Raw genomic sequence first — 21,471 nt, 5'->3', positions numbered from 1 at the left:
GGAGGACATCCAGATGTTCCACGGAGCTCTGAGGACATCCAGATGTTTAACGGAGCTCTGAAGACATCCAGATGTTCCACGGAGCTCCTCGCAGTTCTGAGGACATTCATATGTTCCACAGAGCTCTAAAGACATCCAGATGTTCCACGGAGCTCTGAGGACATCCAGATGATTCCTCACTGCTCTGAGGAGGACATCCAGATGTTTAACGGAGCTCTGAAGACATCCAGATGTTCCACGGAGCTCCTCGCAGTTCTGAGGACATCCATATGTTCCACAGAGCTCTAAAGACATCCAGATGTTCCACGGAGCTCTGAGGACATCCAGATGATTCCTCACTGCTCTGAGGAGGACATCCAGATGTTCCACGGAGCTCCTCGCAGTTCCGAGGACATCTAGATGTTCCACAGACCTCTGAGGACATCTAGATGATTCCTCACTACTCTGAGGAGGACATCCAGATGTTCCACGGAGCTCTGAAGACATCCAGATGTTCCACGGAGCTCTGAAGACATCCAGATGTTCCACGGAGCTCCTCGCAGTTCCGAGGACATCCAGGTGATTCCACGCTGCTATTCTTCTTCTGCTGATTTAATTCCAGCTTTCCTGATCAAAGCTGCTGCTTTAAACGGAAACGGGCTGGTTCCGAATGGACCGGCGAAACCGGTGACCCAGACAGAACCCGGAGGGGAAAAGTGTTTTTTTTTTCTTTCTTTTTTTTTCGGCGGGCCGCGCGGCCAGGCGCCCACGTCACGCTCCGTCCAGCTGTTGCACCTGCGCGAATCGGTACCGTTAAGATGCTGCGGGGATAAAGCCTCGAACCGGACGCCGTTTCAGCCTCGAGTTCGGCCAGCCCGGTCCGAACCGCTCGGCCCGCCATTGTTCCTGACCGACAACCGCGCAGAGGTTCCGTTCGGACCGTGGGCGGATTAGCGGCGCCGCGGCTGTTGCTGTCGGAGGAGACCCACGGCGCGAGACGGGGTCCACGCGGAGGGAGCACGAGCCCAGCCCTGTCCCTTTAACGCGCCGCCAGAGGGGGGGAGAGGAGATCACAGGAGGAGCGTGGCGTGGGGTGGGGGGGAGAACACAGGAAGGTGTCCTCCACGCACCGAGGCGGAGCCACGCACCGAGGCCGGCCGGCGGGCTGCTCAGGCGGGGGAGGGACTGCACGCAACACCGAGGCCTGGATCCTGCAGCCGAGGCCTTCGTGGAGACCCGAATAAAACCGAGCCGGAAAGATCTGCAGAACCGAGCCGGTCCCACTGCACGTGTTCAAAGGCACCGTGACACCAACCATCCATGATCAGAACCGGGCCATAACGGACAGCAGAACCGGGCCGTGCTGCCTCTCTTAGGCCGAACATCGTCCACCTGCCAGGCAGACAGGAGCCACCAGGCCCCCAGCATTTGGCCCCGGGCCCCCGCCTCCTCCTCCTCCCTCACTGCGGCCCCTCAGCATGGACACCTCCTGGAGCAATTTCCTCTTCCAGGTAGGTGTCGGTTCTGGCCGGAGGGGGGAGAGAGAGGGGGGGGGGGGGTGAATGAAGCAGCAGGTGGGCTGCAGAGGTCCAGGCCAACAGTTCTGGAAGTCTGGTCCTGATGATGCACCCCCCCCCCCTCCCAAACACAAGTCTGAGTTCTGCAGGAGGGGGGGGGGCAGATTGTTTGTTTGGGTTGATGACGAAACAGGAGGTCCTGATGGAGCTGAGACGCTCCATCCCCCCACAGCATTAACAAAGATAAACTAATTAACCAATTAATTAATATTAACGTCTGTTTACTGCAGATTTCCTTTCTAAATTAAAATTTTCTGTATAGATGTCTATATATTTGATTTCACCCTTGAATTTTCTTGTTTTTTTTCTTACAAGCCTTTTTTTATCTCATCTTTTTTCAATTTTACTGTCGTTTTAATTTTTTTTTTTATGCATTTCTGCCTCCGTTGTCCCAGCTCCTCTCCTATTGGTCATTCAACGAAGGGGGCGGGTCCAGGTCTTACCTGCACTTGCTGCATTGAAGTTATTACTGTGAACGGAACCAGAACATGTTCTTTAAGGAACCAGAGTGCAGGTTTTACTGCCATAATTTTAGTTCATATGTTTTCCTTTGCATTATGCACATTTTTATGAGTCAGGTAGAGCTTTAGCAGGTCATGTTGGTTCCGCTGGCACACCTGGGAGAGAGATGCACACCTGAGAGAGGTGTTACCCAGAAGTTTGACTTGAATTTAGAACTCAAAGGTGCTACAGATTCTTTGTAAGCCAGCGAGTTCTGTTTACAAGTTCTATATGACTTTTTGTCCCGGTTGTGCCGTCTTGCTGTTAAATTGAGTTTTATGTTGTAATTGGTTCTCCAGCAGCGTGTGTACCTGTGAACACCTGATCAGGTCGTGGCTCCTACAGTCTTCAGTGTCACGCCGTCAGTGATACTCCAGGGTTCTGGAGCCGAAGCCTTTTATTGTCTGGTTCTGTTCTGTGTTAATCTGCTGGACACCTGAGTGTCTCCACTGAGGGACAGACAGAACCGACGTCCCCAGTTTAAACGGGTCACAGGAACTTTTTGATCCCTCTTCCAGTTTTTCTACAATCACAGTTTTGGTTTGAGATTTAATTTTTTATTTTTTTCCCCCAGAATGTTCAGCTCACAGTGATGGTGGTTCTGACCCGGTGAAATATTCAGAACCTTTTGGATTTAAACAGTTTCTCCATCCAGTAGTTCTGTCTTCATCTAGCCAGGGTGTCTCCCACTGCTGGAGGACTTCCTGTTTTCTGACCAATCAGAGACCAGAGTGCAGAGAGACACGCCCCCTCTCATTTCACCTCTGGATGGTTCTGGAGAACCTGCTCAGTTCAGGGAAACCTGATTTACAGCAGAACCACAGAACCCAGTCAGAAAATGCTCCCTTTGCTCCTCAGTGGTGGACTTTTATTCCCACTCCGATGCTGCTGAGGAAACTAAGGCGCTGAACCACTTCAGAGGTCCAAAGGCCTGGGCCCGGTTCCGTCTGTGTGGCGGTTCCAGCCCGGGAGATTAAACATACCAAGAGGTTCTGCTGCGTTTGGATCCTGAAAAAGCATGTGTGCCGCTTTGGAGAGACAACCGGCTCAGAGGGCTAACGGGTCGAGGGGCTAACGGGTCGAGGGGCTAACGGGTCGGGGGGCTAACGGGTCGGGGGGCTAACGGGTTTGGGGGCTAACGGGTTTGGGGGCTAATAGGTCGGGGGCTAACGGGTCGAGGGGCTAACGGGTCGAGGGGCTAACGGGTCGGGGCGCTAACGGGTCGGGGCGCTAACGGGTCGAGGGGCTAACGGGTCGGGGGGCTAACGGGTCGGGGGCCAAATGGCTCAGAGGGCTAATGGGTCGAGGGACAACTGATTCAGGGGGCTAATGGGTCGGGGGGGCTAACGGGTCGGGGGGCTAACGGGTCAGGGGGCTAACGGGTCAGGGGGCTAACAGGTCGGGGGCCAAATGGCTCAGAGGGCTAATGGGTCGAGGGACAACTGATTCAAGGGGCTAATGGGTCGGGGGGCTAATGAGTCGGGGGGCTAACGGGTCAGGGGGCTAACAGGTCGAGGGGCTAACGGGTCAAGGGGCTAACGGGTCGGGGGGCTAACAGGTCGAGGGGCTAACGGGTCGGGGGGCTAACGGGTCGAGGGGCTAACGGGTCAAGGGGCTAACGGGTCGGGGGGCTAACGGGTCGGGGGGCTAACGGGTCGGGGGCTAGCTAGTAGCTGCAACATGACACTCCCCTCCATAAGAGTCCAGCTCGGTCTCAGCGGCACTGCGTCGTGGCGCCACCTGCCGGGTCGGACTCTGGGAAGCTGACAAGCGGAACCGCCGCTCAGACCGATTTTCTCCTTTTAAGCGGACCTTGATGCAGAACTTTCTGGTGAAATAAACAGCTGCTCATTAATCCTGATGTTTTCACAGACGGCGCCGACTCAGAGCCAACCTGAGACGGCGCTTCAGTCCGAGCTGCTGCCGGACCTGACCGGCTCGGTCCAGAGTCCCCCGGCGGAGCACATCGTGGCGCCGCCGTCCACCGTGGACACGGCCGCCCTGAGCGAGGAGCCGCTACCAGGTGAGGAGGCCTGGATTCCCGATCTTAAGGTTGTTTGTGACGGAGCGGATCCGCAGACAGAACCAGCAGAACCAGGTGAAAAAGTTCTGACGGACCTTCTTGTCTCTGCCAGTCAAGCCGCTGTCCAAACCGAGCCGTCCGGCCCACATCTGCGCCACCTGCAACAAGGAGTTCAAGAACAGCTACAACCTGCGGCGGCACCAGTCCGTCCACACCGGCATCAAGATGAAGGACCGGGCGGCCCGGGAGAAGGAGGACGGCGCCAAGGCGGCCCGGCTGGAGAAGCAGACCATCCCCCTGTCCCTGCTGCAGCTCACGCTGCCCCCCCAGCCTCCGGCCGGCGCCCCCGACGGCCTCCCCCAGCCCGGTCCGCCGGCCCACCAGGACGGCCAGCCGGTGCCGGTGTCCATCGCCCCGGCGACCGTCTCCATGGCTGCCGCGCCTCAGCCCATCCAGGCAGCGATCGTGGTGGTGGGCTCCATGGAGCAGGTGGGTCTGAGAACCGGACCCCCGGTGGAAAACCGTAGACACCGAATGAAGGGAACCTGCTTTGTCCCTCTGCACAGAACCCCGTCTCCGTGGCCAGCGCCAACCAGGTGAGGAAGAACCACGCCTGCGAGGCGTGCGGGAAGGCCTTCAGAGACGTGTACCACCTGAACCGGCACCGGCTGTCCCACTCGGACGAGAAGCCGTACACCTGCCCCATCTGCCAGCAGCGCTTCAAGAGGAAGGACCGCATGAGCTACCACGTCCGCTCGCACCAGGGCGGCGTGGAGAAGCCCTACATCTGCCCCCACTGCTCCAAGGCCTTCTCCAGGTAGGACCCCCGCAGCCCGACCCCCGTCCTGCAGAGCCGCACCCGTAACCAGCTTCCTGTCTGTCCCCCTGTCTCAGGCCGGACCACCTCAACAGCCACGTCCGCCAGGTCCACTCCACAGAGAGGCCCTTCAAATGCACGGTAAGCCGCTCGCCGGTTCTGCTGCTGTAGTCTCCTGGACCGGCGGTACCGCCCGACGATGAGACAGAATGAAGCACAGGAGTTCTGCTTCAGGCTGATCATCCGGTCCCGGGCCACCAGGACCGTCCAGTGGTTCTGGTTCTTCTGCAAACATTTAATTTCCACGCTTATTGGTCCAGAACTCCTGGCATCAAAACCTCCAACTAGAACCAATCGGGTCATCAATTTAGTGCCAGGATCTGGATCAGCACCCGTCAGAACTCCGTTATGTCCTGAGCGGTTTAAAGGCCCATTCATACCTCACGTAAAAGACGGATACGTGTGGAGTGTTTCATACGTTCTAACCGTCGATTTCGTCCGTACTTTGACACGAAAATTGGGAGCTTACGATTACGGACGAAACGGATCAATACGGAGCAATACTACCAGAAAAGCTGGGGGCGCTATTGAGTTTGTAGTACAAAATGTCAACAAAATCACGAAGAAGGTTAAAATTCTGGGCTTTAAACAATGGCGGGATTCGAGGAACGACTTGCAGAGCTCGTCCACAACTACCCACACATATGATGTGTCGTGTCCGGGGCACAGGGACAAACAAAAAGTTTACTTACGGAGCAAATACAACAAAATCACGTCTTGGACCGTCGCCATGTTTGATCAGTGACGAATCATTGGCACCCAGCAATGCCACCTAGAGGAAATATTGGTTATTGCGCACCTCAACGGACGGAGGTATGAAGGAGTCAACGGATAGAACGTACGAACAGAAATACGGACGTGTAGGCGAAACGTAGGGTATGAATGGACCTTAACCCGGGCCGCACCAGAACCCAGCGGGCCGTGCGCTGCCTTCTGGACCAGAACTTTTCAGGCCGCCGTGTGTCTTTGCAGACGTGCACGTCGGCGTTCGCCACGCGGGACCGTCTGCGCGCTCACCTGATCCGCCACGAGGAGAAGGTGCCGTGCCACGTCTGCGGGAAGCTGCTGTCGGCCGCCTACATCACCGACCACATGAGGGTCCACAACCAGGCGCAGCACCACTCCTGCCACCTCTGCAACCGCAGTAAGACCCCATCAGAACCCGCCCCGGAGCGGTTCTGAGACCCCATCAGAACCCGCCCCGGAGCGGTTCTGAGACCCCATCAGAACCCGCCCCGGAGCGGTTCTGAGACCCCATCAGAACCCGCCCCGGAGCGGTTCTGAGACCCCATCAGAACCCGCCCCGGAGCGGTTCTGAGACCACATCAGAACCAGGTTGATTACAGCCGTTGGTTCTGCTGCGGGCCTCGTTCCCTCCAGGTGTTGCCGGATTCTCCAGGTGTGTGAAAGTCTCACGGCTCCTCGTCTGTCTTCCAGCTTTCACCACGCTCACCTACCTGCGGGTCCACGCCCAGAAGCACCACGGTCAGGAGTGGAAGGAGAGCGGCGGGGCCCGGGGGGCCTTCGGCGGCGCCGGCGCCGGAGGCGTGCTGCTCTGCCAGCTCTGCGGGGTCCAGTGTAAGACGGCCACGCAGCTCCAGGGTCACATGGGCACCCACGCCCAGCAGGGCGACCCCCCCACCACCACGGAGCCCGTCGGCACCACCAGCGTGGCGGTTACCGTGTCCGGTCCCAACGCCGCGGGCCTGATGGTCACCGACTGCTCCAGCATCGCCCCCCCGCCCCACAGCTAGCGCGCTAACAGGGGGGGAGCCGGCGGCGGCGGGTCAGGTGGGTAAAGCCTCGGGTTCTCTGCGCGTCGTTTCAAACAGATCCAGGTGTGAGGATCAGTCCAGCTGAGATAGAACCTGCATCCTCTGCAGGTTCCTCTGGGTTCTCCTGCTGGAGAACCCAGAGGAACCTGCAGCCAGAGCTGCTGAGCTTATGGCTTAGAATAGATTAATGGGTTAGAACGGCCTAGTCAAAGTCCAGACCTGAACCCAGCTGAGAATCTAGAGAAATGTTCTTCCAACTTCACGTCTACTCCGATGTTAAAATCTGCTGCATTTTGTGGAGAAAACGGAACAAAACGTGTAAAAAATCAGGGGTGTAAATTAGTGTTAATTAGAACCATTAGAGGTCAGGGAACCATCAGTGGTTGGGGAACCATCAGAGGTCGGGGAACCATCAGTGGTTGGGGAACCATCAAAGGTTGGGGAACCATCAGAAGTTGGGGAACCATCAGAGGTTGGGGAACCATCAGAGGTTGGGGAACTATCAGAGGTCAGGGAACCTGCTGCGGTTGGGGAACCATCAGAGGTCGGGGAACCATCAGAGGTCGGGGAACCTGCTGTGGTTGGGGAACCATCAAAGGTTGGGGAACCATCAAAGGTTGGGGAACCATCAGAGGTCGGGGAACCTGCTGTGGTTGGGGAACCATCAAAGGTTGGGGAACCATCAGAGGTTGGGGAACCATCAGGGGTTGGGGAACCATCAAAGGTTGGGGAACCATCAGAGGTTGGGGAACCATCAGAGGTTGGGGAACCATCAGAGGTTGGAGAACCATCAGTGGTTGGGGAACCATCAAAGGTTGGGGAACCATCAGAGGTTGGGGAACCATCAGAGTTCAGGGAACCTGCTGGTTGCTGCAGAGGGAACGTTTGTCTTTGTGCTGAACGTGTTCCAGCAGAACCACGAGGATTAAACATCAGTTCTTGAACTTGACGGGTTCTTGCTTTTCTTTTCCAGGTTGTTGCCAAACATGGACTCGGATCAGAAGAACCTTCCTGTTATTGTCGCCTGAAGCGGCGGATCCACCGCTGAGACTCACAGACTGGACCCGGGACATGAAGGAGGATCTAGGGAACTTCTCTGGTTCCCGTGGTTCCTCAGCTAGCTGCCACTAGTTTATTCTCCATCTGAGCTGCTCGGGTTCTCCGGGTTTTGTAAAGCCGTTGATGTTTTTAGCCCATTTCTACTCCATCATATCAGTGTTTGTTTCTGAAGAACCGACCAGATTTATACGCGCGGGGGGGGGGGGGGGGCAGTTCGGCGCCATCGGACCAGAACCGCTCCAGCGGCGCCGCCGTGACGGGCCGGGCTCTGCGAGCAGAACTTTTCTACAGCTGTGGTGTAAATTCTGCTGAAGACTGAATGTTCCGTAGTGGTCTGCTCCGTCAGATGTTTGTTCTGGATGCTGCTCTGTAGCTCCTCCAGAGACTCTTCTTCTTCTTCTGTGGTCGTTCTGCTGATTGTAACTGATTATTGTTCCTGCATTAAACTGCCGTCTGACCTGGAGCTGACCGCAGATCAGCTGGAGAACCGCAGCCTGAGAACACAGGTCTGTTCCTCATCCATCCATCCATCTGTTCATCCATCCATCCATTTATCCATTCATCCATCATTCATTCATTTATCCATCCATCCATCCATCATTCATTTATCCATCATTCATTTATCCATCCATTAATTTATCCACCCATCCATCATCCATCCATATATCATTCATCCACCCATCATTCATTCATCATTCATTCATTAATCCATCCATCATTCCTTTATCCATCCATCATCCATCCATTCATCATTCATTTATCCATCCATTCATTTATCCACCCATCCGTCATTCACCCATTATTCATCCATCCATCATTCATTTATCCATCCATTCATCCATCCATCCATTCATTCATCCATCCATCATTCATTTATCCATCATTCATTTATCCACCCATCCATCATTCACCCGTCATTCATCCATCCATCCATCATTAATTTATCCATTATTCATTCATCCATTCATCCATCCGTCATCCATCCATCCATCATTCATTTATCCATTCATCCATCCGTCATCCATCCATCCATCCATCATTCATTTATCCATCCATTCATTCATCCATCCATCATTCATTTATCCATCATTCATTTATCCACCCATCCATCATTCACCCGTCATTCATCCATCCATCCATCATTAATTTATCCATCATCCATTCATCCATCCGTCATCCATCCATCCATCCATCATTCATTTATCCATTCATCCATCCGTCATCCATCCATCCATCCATCATTCATTCATCCATCCATCATTCATTTATCCATCATTCATTCATCCATTCATCCATCCGTCATCCATCCATCCATCCATCATTCATTTATCCATTCATCCATCCGTCATCCATCCATTCATCCACCCATCATCCATCCATCCGTCCGTCCATAACTGCTTATCTGGTCTCGGGTCTCAAAGGTACCAGGTTCTGGTAACCCGGACCTTCTTCTCTCCACCTTCTCCAAGATCAGAACCAGCTTCGTTCTCCAGGTTTGTGACTAACGAGGAACCGGACTTCAGTTTGGGTTCTGGTCTCCATGGAAACGTTTCAGTACAGTCTCCAAAAAAAGGTCAAAAGAAATAAACATTTTCAGCAGCAGAGGGAGACCTGTTTGGATCGGTACCAGTAATGATGGTACCGACCCGGGTCGCCTGTTCAGGGTCCATCAGAGAGCTAGCCTGGGGGGGGGGGGAACTCTGCATCTAGACATGTAGTCCCTCCTGAGAGTTCTGGTTCTGGTTCTGGGGTCCAGTTCAGTGGGAGGTGTCCTGATGAACCATCTCAGTTTCTGAGCAGCAGCTGAACTCTACCTGCTCAAGTACGACTCAGCCATGGCCAGAACAACCAGAACCGGGCTTCTCCTCAGCCATGGCCAGAACCAGAACCGGGCTTCTCCTCAGCCAATCAGTGAGCAGCAGTCTGTTCTCGGCCCAACTTGGTTCTGATCAACCCGACTCCTGAGTGGGCCGACCAAACCCGGCCGGGCCAAATGGAGCCCAGGTACCCCAGAGGGAAGCTGGTAAATCAGGACTGGGTTTTCTGGAGAACCAGAACCAGAAGTTATGGACATAACGGAGGCATGCCTGCAGATCTACAGACATGCCTGCAGATCCGGCTCTGGTCCATTTATCCACCTGTTCTGTGAGCGGTTCTGTGGACCACGAAGGTTCTGGCTTAAAGACCCGTACAGGTCCAGAACACCTGTCCAAAGTGAAGATCGGACCCGGAGTTCCTTCTCTCCATGACTCCATCTTGAGGTTCTGGTCATGAGCAGATGGAGGAGGCAGTCCTGGAGTGGACCCGGTTCCTTCACGGAACCGGGCCTGCTTTGAGGTTCTGCAGCAGGCCCGGCACAGGATGGACGGGTTCCAGCATAAAAACAGCTAAATGCTTCACACCTACACAGGACGCCAACCCGAATTAAAGGCTTCCAGCCTTAATTCACAGCCTGGGGCCCACGGCTCCAAGGGGCCCATCATGGAGCCATCAGCAGCCTGGACCTGGATCTGGACCTGGACCTGGGCTGGAGGGTCCAGAACTCAGAAGAACTGTAAGACCCTAGATACACGCTGGAGATGAACCCCACAGCTGTCTAGACTAAAATCTGCTGCTGCAGAGAGATTAAAGCCAGAGTCTCCGGCCTTTAAAGCAAAGTTTCCTGTTTTCCACCTAACAAGCGAGCGGTTCTGATCCAGAGTGCCGGGTTTAGGTTCTGGTCCATTCCTGCTTGTCTGGTTCTGGTTTTTGACCTTTTAGCTTCCCTGGCTTTGGCTGCAATCAGGTGATATTTTTGACATCTGGGTCAGAACCAAAAGGGTCAGAATAATACAGAATCCCGTGACAACAGCACAGAGCTAATAAATGATGTGGGCTCCGGCTATTTCCTGGTTATTTCCTAATAACGTGTGAAAGATGGCGGAACCCCCGCTGCTCTCCGGGGGGAGGATAAAAGTGACTTTATCTCCCTGGAGGTGATGCACGGTCGGTGAGCGGAACCGTTTCCCACCAGAACCCCCCCCCCCCCGGTTGTTTACAGCGCCGCAGAAGCGCCGCCCCTCCCCCACGGCTCCTCCTCCTAGCAGCTAGCCAGCTAGCCGCGGCTGAAGCCGGACAAACAGCCCCGACTCCGGCCGCATTAAAGGGACCCAGAACGCTGAGCTCCGGCTCGACGAGTCTTCGTCCCCGGTGAGCTCCGAGCCTCCTGCCCGGTGAGCCTGAGCCTCGTGCCCGGCGAGCATCGAGCCTTCTCCCCGGCTCTCCGGGAGCCGCCATGACGGCCAGTTAGCAGCGGAGCTAGCTGCAGTTAGCTCCGGGAGAGCCGGAGCCTCTGACGCCGCTCTTCACCCCCCAGAGGTCGGATTAAGTGCCATGTCATCATCCGCTCCCCGCAGCCAGGTTCGTGTGTTTTATCCGTGGTTCTGTTCTGGTTCTGGTGAAGTAGGTCACCGCGGGTAGTTATGTGGGTCACAGCCGCGGATGGGTTAACTAGTCCCCGGACAGCTGGTTAGCTCGGCGGCTAGCGGTCCGCTGGAAGGCAGGCGGGCCGGAGATGGACCCGCTGCCCGCGAACTGGACCGGGACCACTGGTTCCGTCCAAGCTAAGCGGTTTAACCAGCAGCTTAGAGCGAACAAAGCCGACGGAACCCGCTGGTTACTGGGTCGGATCAGGATCTAAATCCGTCCCGCAGAGAAGTGGAGCTGAAGCGGGTGTCTGCTCTGGACCGCACAGGTTCTGGACCGGTAGAACCCGAACCGTCTTCCACCTTTTACCAGGGGGTCCAGGTCCAGTCCACCAGAGCTTTTAGGTGGATCCCTGCTCCAACACACTTGATTCGGTACCGGGCCTCTGCAGAACCGGATGCTGATGACGAAGTTCGGGTGTGTTGGAGCATCTGAGCTCTCAGGTTCTGGACCTGGACCTGGACCCCCCCCCCCCCCCCCTGCGTAATGGACCGCCTTAGACCAGAACCCACTGACGGCCCGGCCAATGTTCTGGTTCAGGTCCAATAATGAAAAATCAAACCTTTTTCACGCCTTTAAACGACCAGAACCGGAAACCCACTCATCATCATTCTAGCTTATAAAGTTTTTCAGTGACAGAAAAGCTAGAGGAGAACCGGTGCCGGTCCGTCTTGTGATCTGGCCAAAAGGTCCAGACCGGTTCTGGGCGTCCTGTGGTCCAAATGTAAATATTCTTCCCGACTCATCCACTGATGAGGCGGGAAGTATTTTGGTTCCTAAAAGCAAAACTGCGGCTCCGACCCAGAAGCAGACAGAACTTCGGCCTGGACCGGTACCATCCTGATCAGATGGTGTTGGTGGTTCTGGTAACCAAACTTTGCAGAACCTGTGTTCTGAGATCCAGGTCCAAAATCTCCCAGAATGTTTAAAGCAAAGCGCTCCATAATGGACCAAAGGTTCTGGAGATTCTGGGTTCAGAGCAGTCTTCTGGGCCGTGAAGAAGCATCTTCTGGTTCTGGTTCTGGCTCTGTGACCCGATGCGCAGAACCGGCTGCAGGTTCTGCTGTCTGATGTGCTGTGTGTTCTGTTCTGTGTTGCAGGCGTCGTACCGGTCCAGTCTGTGCAGAACTCTGAGGGATCATGCTGAGTGACGTCCTCCTCTGCGTCTGAACCGGACCGGCAGCAGCAGCTCGGCGCCGTTCCCTTTTACCCGGACCGTTCCTGGGTTCGGTACCAGGAGGATGGCCTTCCACGGCGCCGGCCGGCAGACCGTCTGCGGAGATCTGTTCCCCGGTTCTGAGCTGGGCCACAAGTTCTTCTGTGTCGGGTCGTCCTGCGGCGCCCCCTCCACGGGCCTCAGCGCCACGCCGTGTCTGACCGGACCCAGCGCCCCGGCCGGAACCCCCCGCCACCCCACGGCGCTGGGGGGGGGCGGCGGCGGCGGGGCGGCCGTGCCTCAGCCGTACAGCAACCCGGCCAGCGAGGTGCCGAGCCCGGCCGAGATGGAACCGGACCGACCCATCGGATACGGAGCCTTCGGCGTTGTCTGGTAACTCCAGAACCTCGCGTGTTCTGAATGTTAACCCGGTTCTGTAGGCCACCGAAGCGCCTAATAGTCTCACAGAACCACAGCCAGAGGGACAGGTCCACTTCTGTTTGCTGGTTCTGATGGGCCGGTTCTGATGGGCCGCGGCGTTGCTAAGAAGTTCTGTGTGAAGAGCATCAGAACCGGATTCATTTATCAACAATAAAACCCAAATTCACAGAATCAGAACTCGGTTCTGTTTGAACCCAACGAGCGTCAAACCCAGAACTTTTCTGGGTCGGTTCTGGACCCTGCTCAGTCCCAGCAGGTTCCCTGCAGGTAATGGGCCGTGGCGGTCCACTCCTTCAGAACCAGGTTTTAATACGTCTTAAAACAGCGTAAAGCACGAGATGGATCCTATATTAGGTGTAGCCTGTATTTATATCAGTCACAATCAGTCAGAAATACATTAAATGGTAAAATGTACTTTATTTTGAAAAACCACCACCACCTTCCTGTCTGGCTAGCTGCTAACAGGAAGGAAGACAGTCCAGCGTCACTACACCATCAGCTCATTTGCTTGAACAGAATAACTTCTGGGTCGCCAAAAAAATAATGTAATTACGGTACTGAAAATACTTATTTCTATACTTAAATAATTAAAGAATGCTAAACTACATCATATAGAAAATATTGAAGACTTTTCTGGAAGAAATTGATGCGTTTTACATTCTCTCCGTTGTATTGCTTGACGTCATCATCGGATATGCTCAGAAGTCCGGGAATATATCATTGCGTAACATTTGTCTGTATTGTCTGAATGCACTCTATTAGTTTTATTATTTGTTCAATCAGGACTGGAAAATATATTTTACTCTTTAATAATAAGTTGAATTTTGTTATATAAACAATCTTGTACTAAAAATTTGTTTTATTAGAAAGTTAAAATTATCGATTGAGAGTTTAGCGCCCTCTGGTGTATACAGCATGAACTAGAAAAGACTTTGTCATTATAGCAGCTGCATTGTTTATTTTTTACAAAAACCGAACAGGGAATAGAACAAAGAACACACATAAAACCAAGGCATACATTATTAAAATATGGACCCCAGGAAGAGTAGCTGTCAAATTACTGACAGCTAATGGGAATCCAAATAAATAAGCACAAAATACATACATATGCAAATCAAATAAATGATTAAAAAAACCTGAAGAATATTCAAAATCAGCTATGTTTATAGCTGGGTTTTTATGTTCTTTAATAAAAGCTGTATATATTTGTATTTCCCTAACCACAACTGGGAAACATTTTTGCTATTCAAAAAAAACAATGTATTTTTGATGTATTTTTGTTTAATTTTTAGAATATACAATATTTACGCAAATATAAAGATATACAAAAAGAAACCCCACCCCTAAAAAAGACAAAAGAATAAAAAAGTAATAAAAACTAAATATTGCCTAATGGAGGTTATTCTATTTGAGCAAATGGGCTGATGGAGCGGATTGTGCTACCTGTACGGATCGGGTAGTGACAGTCGCTACATTTAGCGACTTTATTTCAAGCGCTTTTTTCAGTGGCTAACCGCGCTGCTAGCCTCGCAGATAGCTGCGGCTGCTAGCAGCTCGGTTAGCATTGCAGTTAGCCACGTCGGCTAGCAGCTCGGTTAGCATTGCAGTTAGCAGAGCAGTTAGCTACGGCGGCTAGCAGCTCGGTTAGCATTGCAGTTTGTAGAGCAGTTAGCTACGGCGGCTAGCAGCTCGGTTAGCATTGCAGTTTGCAGAGCAGTTAGCTACGGCGGCTAGCAGCTCGGTTAGCATTGCAGTTAGCAGAGCAGTTAGCCACGTCGGCTAGCAGCTCGGTTAGCATTGCAGTTAGCAGAGCAGTTAGCTACGGCGGCTAGCAGCTCGGTTAGCATTGCAGTTAGCAGAGCAGTTAGCCACGTCGGCTAGCAGCTCGGTTAGCATTGCAGTTAGCAGAGCAGTTAGCTACGGCGGCTAGCAGCTCGGTTAGCATTGCAGTTTGCAGAGCAGTTAGCTACGGCGGCTAGCAGCTCGGTTAGCATTGCAGTTAGCCACGTCGGCTAGCAGCTCGGTTAGCATTGCAGTTAGCAGAGCAGTTAGCCACGCCAGCCAGCAGTTCGGTTAGCATTGCAGTTAGTTAGCAGAACCAGGAAATGATGTCTAGGTATTAAATAGTCCATTTGTCTCTGAATTCTTATTCCTTGTCTTATTCTTCCAGCCTGGGTCACAGGTGAATGAACAGATATGCAAATCAGACGATGACATCATCCACCTGGGCTGAACCAGCTGGTTCTCCTCCAGGATCTATCGGTACCGCCTGTTTACCTCGGTTCTGACCCGTCCTTCCCTCCTCAGGTCGGTGACGGATCCTCGGGACGGCCGGAAGGTTGCTCTGAAGAAGATGCCCAATGTCTTCCAGAACCTGGTCTCCTGTAAGCGGGTCTTCAGAGAGCTGAGGATGCTGTGCTTCTTCAAGCACGACAACGTAAGGACGGTCCGATCGACCCTTCAGGGGGCAGAACCGGGTCTGAACGTTTCGTTTTCTGGTTCCTGCAGGTTCTGTCGGCTCTGGACATTTTACAGCCTCCGCAGATCGACTGCTTCGAGGAGATGTATCCTTTCAGATGGTTGTTTCAGCTCGGGGCCGGCCCGGGTCCATCAGAACCCAGGTCGGCGGTGCGGGCCGAGGTTCTGTTGGCTTCTTTAACCGCCTGGCAGCTACGTGATCACGGAGCTGATGCAGAGCGACCTGCACAAGGTGATCGTGTCTCCTCAGCCTCTCACCACCGACCACATCAAGGTCTTCCTCTACCAGATCCTCCGAGGTCAGTCTGCCCGCTTCCTCACACCCAGTCCATGTGCAGACCGGACCGGTTCCGCCAGGACATGGACCCGGTGGACCCACACACAGAACCGCTGCCTCCCAGCGGAGCAAATGTTCTCCAGAACACGGAGAAAACACGAGGGAACAAAGTCGTTTCCATGTACCGTATTTCCTGGACTATAAGGCGCATTAAATATTCCTTTCACACGTTAGCAGATCTCTGAGGAGACCTTCAGGGTTTTTTTATTTAAGGATTTTAAGTGCGCCTTATAGTCCGAAAAATGCGGCAGCTTAAATGTTCCTCTGGGTCCGTTTGGTTCTGACGGTCCGGTCGTTGTTGCGGTTCTGGGCGGTGAAGCTGTAACAGGTTCTGCTCTCTGCTCAGGGCTGAAGTACCTGCACTCTGCCGGGATCCTGCACCGAGACATCAAGCCCGGGAACCTGCTGGTCAACAGCAACTGCCTGCTGAAGGTACGGCCCGGTTCCCTCTGGACCGGCCCGGCCCGCTCTGGACCGGCCCGGTTCCCTGCAGGTTGCTCCGTTAGGACACCGGTGACCCGGTGGGCCGGACTCTGCTCTGAACCTCCGTTTCTCTCGGCTCAGATCTGTGACTTCGGGCTGGCCCGCGTGGAGGAGCCCGACCCGTCTCGTCACATGACCCAGGAGGTGGTGACCCAGTACTACAGGGCGCCGGAGGTTCTGATGGGCTGCCGGCACTACGGCTCCGCCATCGACGTCTGGTCGGTCGGCTGCATCTTTGCCGAGCTGCTGGGCCGGCGCATCCTGTTCCAGGCTCAGAGCCCGATCCAGCAGGTGAGCGCGGGAGGTTCTGCTGACCCGGCGGGAGGTTCTGCTGACCCGGTGGGCCCGCTATGGGCCCCCACTGTGAAAACAAGGCTAAACAAGGTCCAAGCAGCCGCAGCAGCTCTGGACTCTAATCAGCCCTTTAACTTTTTATTAAAACTAAACGTTCAGCTGGTTTTAAACAACAGAACCAGGTTCAGAACCGGATTATTAAAGGATGCATGTTCTGCTCCGGGTCTCTGGGTTCAGGCGTAATGATCATTTTTAGATCATCAGGTTCATAATATTTAGCCTGTTTTCATAGTTAAGAGCCTGAAATGGGTTCTGGTGGTTCTGCTGGTGTGACTGTTTGGACCGTTAAAAGGTCCAAACAGTTATTAAAGGTACATAGCCTCATTAATACGCTCACAAAAGAGACCAGAAATCGTTTGATCATGATAAAATAAGGTTATATACACTAAGCCTCCATCCTGATAATGTTTTATGTCTTTTTTATGGATAAATAGAATCCAGCACTGGTTTATTTAGCAGCTATAAACTGAAGCGCCATCTAGTGGCAGTACTGCAGAACTACCATAATGCTGGTTTGCTTAATTAATAAATCAATTATAAATAATGTCAGACTGAGCCTGACTTTCTGCAACGCCTCGCAGTAAAGCTGCAGCTCAGCGTGATGAAGACCAACGTTATTAATTAAATAAACTGATCTATAGCAACTTTTAGAGCCTCATATCAGAACATTTAGTCATGTCAGTCAACTCTGCGTCACATCTGAGCCTCGGCAGGTTTAGCGTCCGCTTCAGTGAACACCAACATTCAGACTGGATATATATCAGATATTTTTAAAGCTTTTTCTCCACTGGATCTTCATTGTTTTGCTGGGAGATGCTAACAGCCGTTAGCCGCTTCCTTGTTTCATCTCCTGCTGCACATGCTCAGTACGTACTTCCTCTGTTATTAAAAATAAACACGAAAGGCTTTATTTACTAACAAACTGAGCAAAAACAAAGAAAAAAACACCAAAATAAGAACTAATACACCGGCAGGACGTGATAATCTTTCATAAAACCTGTAACCAGACTGAGCTGCTGACGTATAAATAAAAAGGTAATATAACGCAGCTATGCACCTTTAAGGTGAGCTCCGCCTTACAGAGGAGTCAACCAGAACCAGAACCAGAACCAGAGGATGTTTTCCTGCTCTCCTGATGTCTGATGCTCCTGGTTCTCCTGTCTGCAGCTGGACCTGATCACGGATCTGCTGGGAACGCCCCCCCTGTCCGCCCTGGCTTCAGCCTGCGAAGGCGCCCGGGCCCACATCCTGAGGGGCCCCCACAAACCGGTAAGCTGTCAGAACCGCAGGGCCCGTCAGAACCGCACGGCCCGTCACATGAGCGAGGTGTTCACGGTGCTCTCTGATTGGCCGACGCTGGTTCACGCTGCTCTCTGATTGGCCGACGCTGGTTCACGCTGCTCTCTGATTGGCCGACGCTGGTTCACGGTGCTCTCTGATTGGCCGACGCTGGTTCACGGTGCTCTCTGATTGGCCGACGCTGGTTCACGGTGCTCTCTGATTGGCCGACGCTGGCTAACGGTGCTCTCTGATTGGCCGACGCTGGCTTACGGTGCTCTCTGATTGGCCGACGCTGGCTAACGGTGCTCTCTGATTGGCCGACGCTGGCTAACGGTGCTCTCTGATTGGCCGACGCTGGTTCACGGTGCTCTCTGATTGGCCGACGCTGGTTCACGGTGCTCTCTGATTGGCCGACGCTGGCTTACGGTGCTCTCTGATTGGCCGACGCTGGCTTACGGTGCTCTCTGATTGGCCGACGCTGGTTCACGGTGCTCTCTGATTGGCCGACGCTGGCTAACACATCTGTTTAAAATTGCCTTTGACTGTTCTAGTTAAACAGTTTTACTGTTTTTAATGTTCTTTTTTGTTACTACATTCTATCCCTACTTGCTTTTATTCTATTTTCTATCTACATTTTATTATTTTGGTATATCTTAATCATGTAAAGCACTTTGTATTGTCTTGTACTGAATTGTGCTATATAAATAAATTTGCCTTGCCTTGCCTAACGCTGCTCTCTGATTGGTCGATGCTGGCTAACGCTGCTCTCTGATTGGTCTCCAGCCGTCGCTGTCGGTGCTCTACATGCTGTCGGACGGCGCCACACACGAGGCGGTGCACCTGCTCTGCCGCATGCTGGTCTTTGACCCGGTGAGTTCTGAGTCGGTACCGTGTTCCTGCTGTGTAACGTTCTGCGTGTCGCTGAGAGAACCCTCATCCTCCGTGTCCAGGCCAAGAGGATCTCTGGCAGCGACGCGCTGTCCCACCCCTACCTGGACGAGGGCCGGCTGCGCTACCACACCTGCATGTGCCAGTGCTGCTACTCGGTACCGAGCGGCCGGGTCTACACCCGCGACTTCGAGCCCGCCGCCGAGCGGCCCTTCAGCCACAGCTACGAGAACAGCCTGCTGTCGGTGTGGCAGGGGAAAGGTGGGCCCACCAGAACCGCTTCCTTTACAGCTGGCCCGTCCAGAACCAGAACTGGACTGATGTGATGTTTGTGGTTCCAGAACTGATCCATCGCTTCATCACGGAGCACCAGCAGGGCAAACGGGTTCCTCTGTGCATCAACCCTCAGAGCGCCGCCTTCAAGACCTTCATCAGGTGAGCAGCAGAACCCCGCGTGGTCCGGAAAGACCAGAACCCCACCGGTTCTGGTCTTCCCGGCCCGGTTTCTGCAGCAGAATCTGGTCAAACGTGAAGTAGGGTTCTCCCTCAGGCCCGGACTCTGTCCTGGGTTCAGTAACTGGTTCTGATTCAGGCGGGGGCTACCCGGTCCGGGTCACGGGTCCATCAGAGGCCCAGAACACAAACAGTCTCCGGGTCAGTTCACCCGGACCCGCCCGCGGCTCGACAGCAGAGAGCTAAAGGTGTAGGCTCAGAATCCAGCTGCTCGGGTCCGATGATGTTCTGCACCAGGAGAAGAACCAGTACCACTTCCTGGAAGGTCCACAGAACCTGCAGGGACGCCCTCAACAGGGTTCTGGTCCGACTACCCGACCCTAACCCCGGGACCAGCCCAACAGATTCTGGGGGTTCTGGGTCTGCTGGTTATTGTCTGTTTTCAGGATGAGACCCGGAACCGTGGTCGGTCCGGTCGGGTCCAGATTCTGGAGGATTAACTGGTTGTTGGGTTTCCTCCCCAGGTCCACGGCGTGGCATTCCTCCAAGGTGTCCAGGAAGGAGGAGAGATGAACTCGTCTTCAGCACCGGGACGAGGCGCAGCAGTCGGAACCGGCAGTTTGGACCTTTTCTTTCTTTCCTGCTTCGCCCCGATGGGAGAAACTGATGAACCCTTCCTGACAGAAACAGACCGACCTCATGTTGTTGATTTCTGTTGGTTCTCCCCGACCCACCCAGAACCACCCAGAACCACCCAGAACCACACTCCTCAGTGTTCAGTGCTGCTGACGTTCCTTCACTGGTTGCAGCTGCTTGACCCGGTTCGTTCAAGTCATTCCAGCCCGGTTAGAAACCCACTTCCTGCTCCCCGCTCGTGGCCACGCCCCCTTCCTTCAACCGCCTCACCTCATTGCTCACTGTGCCCCCCCCCCCCCCCCCTCGCGACAGCAATGCAACCTCACCAGATGTAGCAGGTCCAACCGACACTTCCTGGTTCTCCTCGCGGTCGGGTCGTCAGAAGGGTTCTGATGGACTTTCAGGGTGAAGATGCTGGAGGTCAGGAAGTTCTGCAGCATTTGTGTCGTTTTCCTGCCTCCATGTTGGTCCGGACGGCGTCAGAACCTTTCTAGCAGTACTAGTGATGACGGCGCTCACAGCGGCGCGGGTAGTTCCACACATCTCTCCTTTGTCCGCCCCGTTTTACCTCGTCCTTCGTCTCCGACCCGGTTCTGGGAGCAGGATGTGTTTGGGTAAATGCTGCTGTGTTTTGGTTCAGGTGTTCTGTTGTAGTTGAAACATAGAAACCCAAACTGCGCTGCTCCCGGTATCCATCTTGGTTTGAATTAACAGGATCCGTCTGGATCCGGACATTTTTACAAACGGGTCACAGAATCTGATCCGGCAGCTGATGGTTCCTCCAAGGAGTTTAAATGTTTCAGTGACGTCTGCTCTCTGCAGAACATCCAGCAGGATCAGAACCTCGTGTTCTGTTGGATTGTTCTGGATATTTAGCCGCCCGTCTGAGTTCAGAGTTCTGCTCGTTTAACTTCAGGAACAAAATAAATAAAATCAGGACAAAAATGAAGAAATCATGAGTCAAAGTTTAGCAAAGTGGTGCCAGAAAGCAGAGAAACATGAACGCCCGTAAAAGCCCGTGCACGCTCACGCACGCTCACTCACGAATGCTCGTGCACGCTCATGTATGCTCGTGAACGCGCACGCACGCGCGCACGCACGCGCACAAATGCTTGTGAACATTCTTGAATGCTCATGCACGCTCACGCACGAATGCTTGTGCACGCTCACGTATGCTCATGAATGCTCGTGCACGCTCATGTATGCTTGTGCACGCTCATTAATGCACGTGCACGCTCACATATGCTCATGATTGCTCGTGCACGCTCATGTATGCTTGTGCACGCTCATTAATGCACGTGCACGCTCACATATGCTCATGATTGCTCGTGCACGCTGTTGCTCGGTGACTTGGGTCCAGACTGAACAATCGTCTGCTGCTGGTTTCCATCCTCTGGCTTTTATTCTGGGGGAAGTTGGCGCTGTCTGCGATTTTAACGGATCGCTGGTCAGGCCCACACTGCCCCCTGCAGCTCAGGAGGGAACCAGCACCAGGCCCTCATCACTCCATTGTTTCTCATCCTTCTGCACTAAACATACACTGAGAAGTCCAGAACTTCACAAAGTTCTCTGAAAGGACCCAGAAGCTCGGGTCACTCTTGGTCAAGTGGGTCCAGATCCGGTTCGTTTCCAGACCAGCAGAATCCCTTTGCAGATCTAAAAGCCACTGACGTTTTAAACCTGGAGATGTTCCTGATCAGAACCAAAG

General features: G+C 53.6%; 2 protein-coding genes across 2 annotated transcripts; both read left to right on the top strand.

Moving 5' to 3' along the window:
* The first annotated feature begins 690 nt into the window (after window positions 1-690).
* Window positions 691-8,296, top strand: LOC105919107 (myc-associated zinc finger protein). The gene is made up of 8 exons (XM_012854351.3): window positions 691-1,490; window positions 3,930-4,080; window positions 4,193-4,569; window positions 4,647-4,897; window positions 4,975-5,038; window positions 5,930-6,101; window positions 6,395-6,748; window positions 7,706-8,296. The coding sequence occupies exons 1-7, from the start codon at window positions 1,458-1,460 to the stop codon at window positions 6,709-6,711; spliced, it is 1,365 nt and encodes a 454-aa protein (XP_012709805.2). The 5' UTR covers window positions 691-1,457; the 3' UTR covers window positions 6,712-6,748; window positions 7,706-8,296.
* A 2,539-nt stretch (window positions 8,297-10,835) lies between these two features.
* Window positions 10,836-20,699, top strand: nlk1 (nemo-like kinase, type 1). The gene is made up of 12 exons (XM_012854349.3): window positions 10,836-11,190; window positions 12,357-12,805; window positions 15,161-15,290; window positions 15,362-15,417; window positions 15,524-15,630; window positions 16,015-16,100; window positions 16,233-16,442; window positions 17,673-17,774; window positions 18,570-18,656; window positions 18,737-18,935; window positions 19,016-19,109; window positions 19,652-20,699. The coding sequence occupies exons 2-12, from the start codon at window positions 12,498-12,500 to the stop codon at window positions 19,698-19,700; spliced, it is 1,428 nt and encodes a 475-aa protein (XP_012709803.1). The 5' UTR covers window positions 10,836-11,190; window positions 12,357-12,497; the 3' UTR covers window positions 19,701-20,699.
* Window positions 20,700-21,471: the final 772 nt, after the last annotated feature.

This window comes from Fundulus heteroclitus, chromosome 16 (assembly GCF_011125445.2).
Source record: "Fundulus heteroclitus isolate FHET01 chromosome 16, MU-UCD_Fhet_4.1, whole genome shotgun sequence".
NCBI classification, from domain to species: domain Eukaryota; kingdom Metazoa; phylum Chordata; class Actinopteri; order Cyprinodontiformes; family Fundulidae; genus Fundulus; species Fundulus heteroclitus.
The sequence above is the reverse complement of the archived record's forward strand: the minus strand, read 5'-3'. Positions and strand labels throughout refer to the sequence as shown.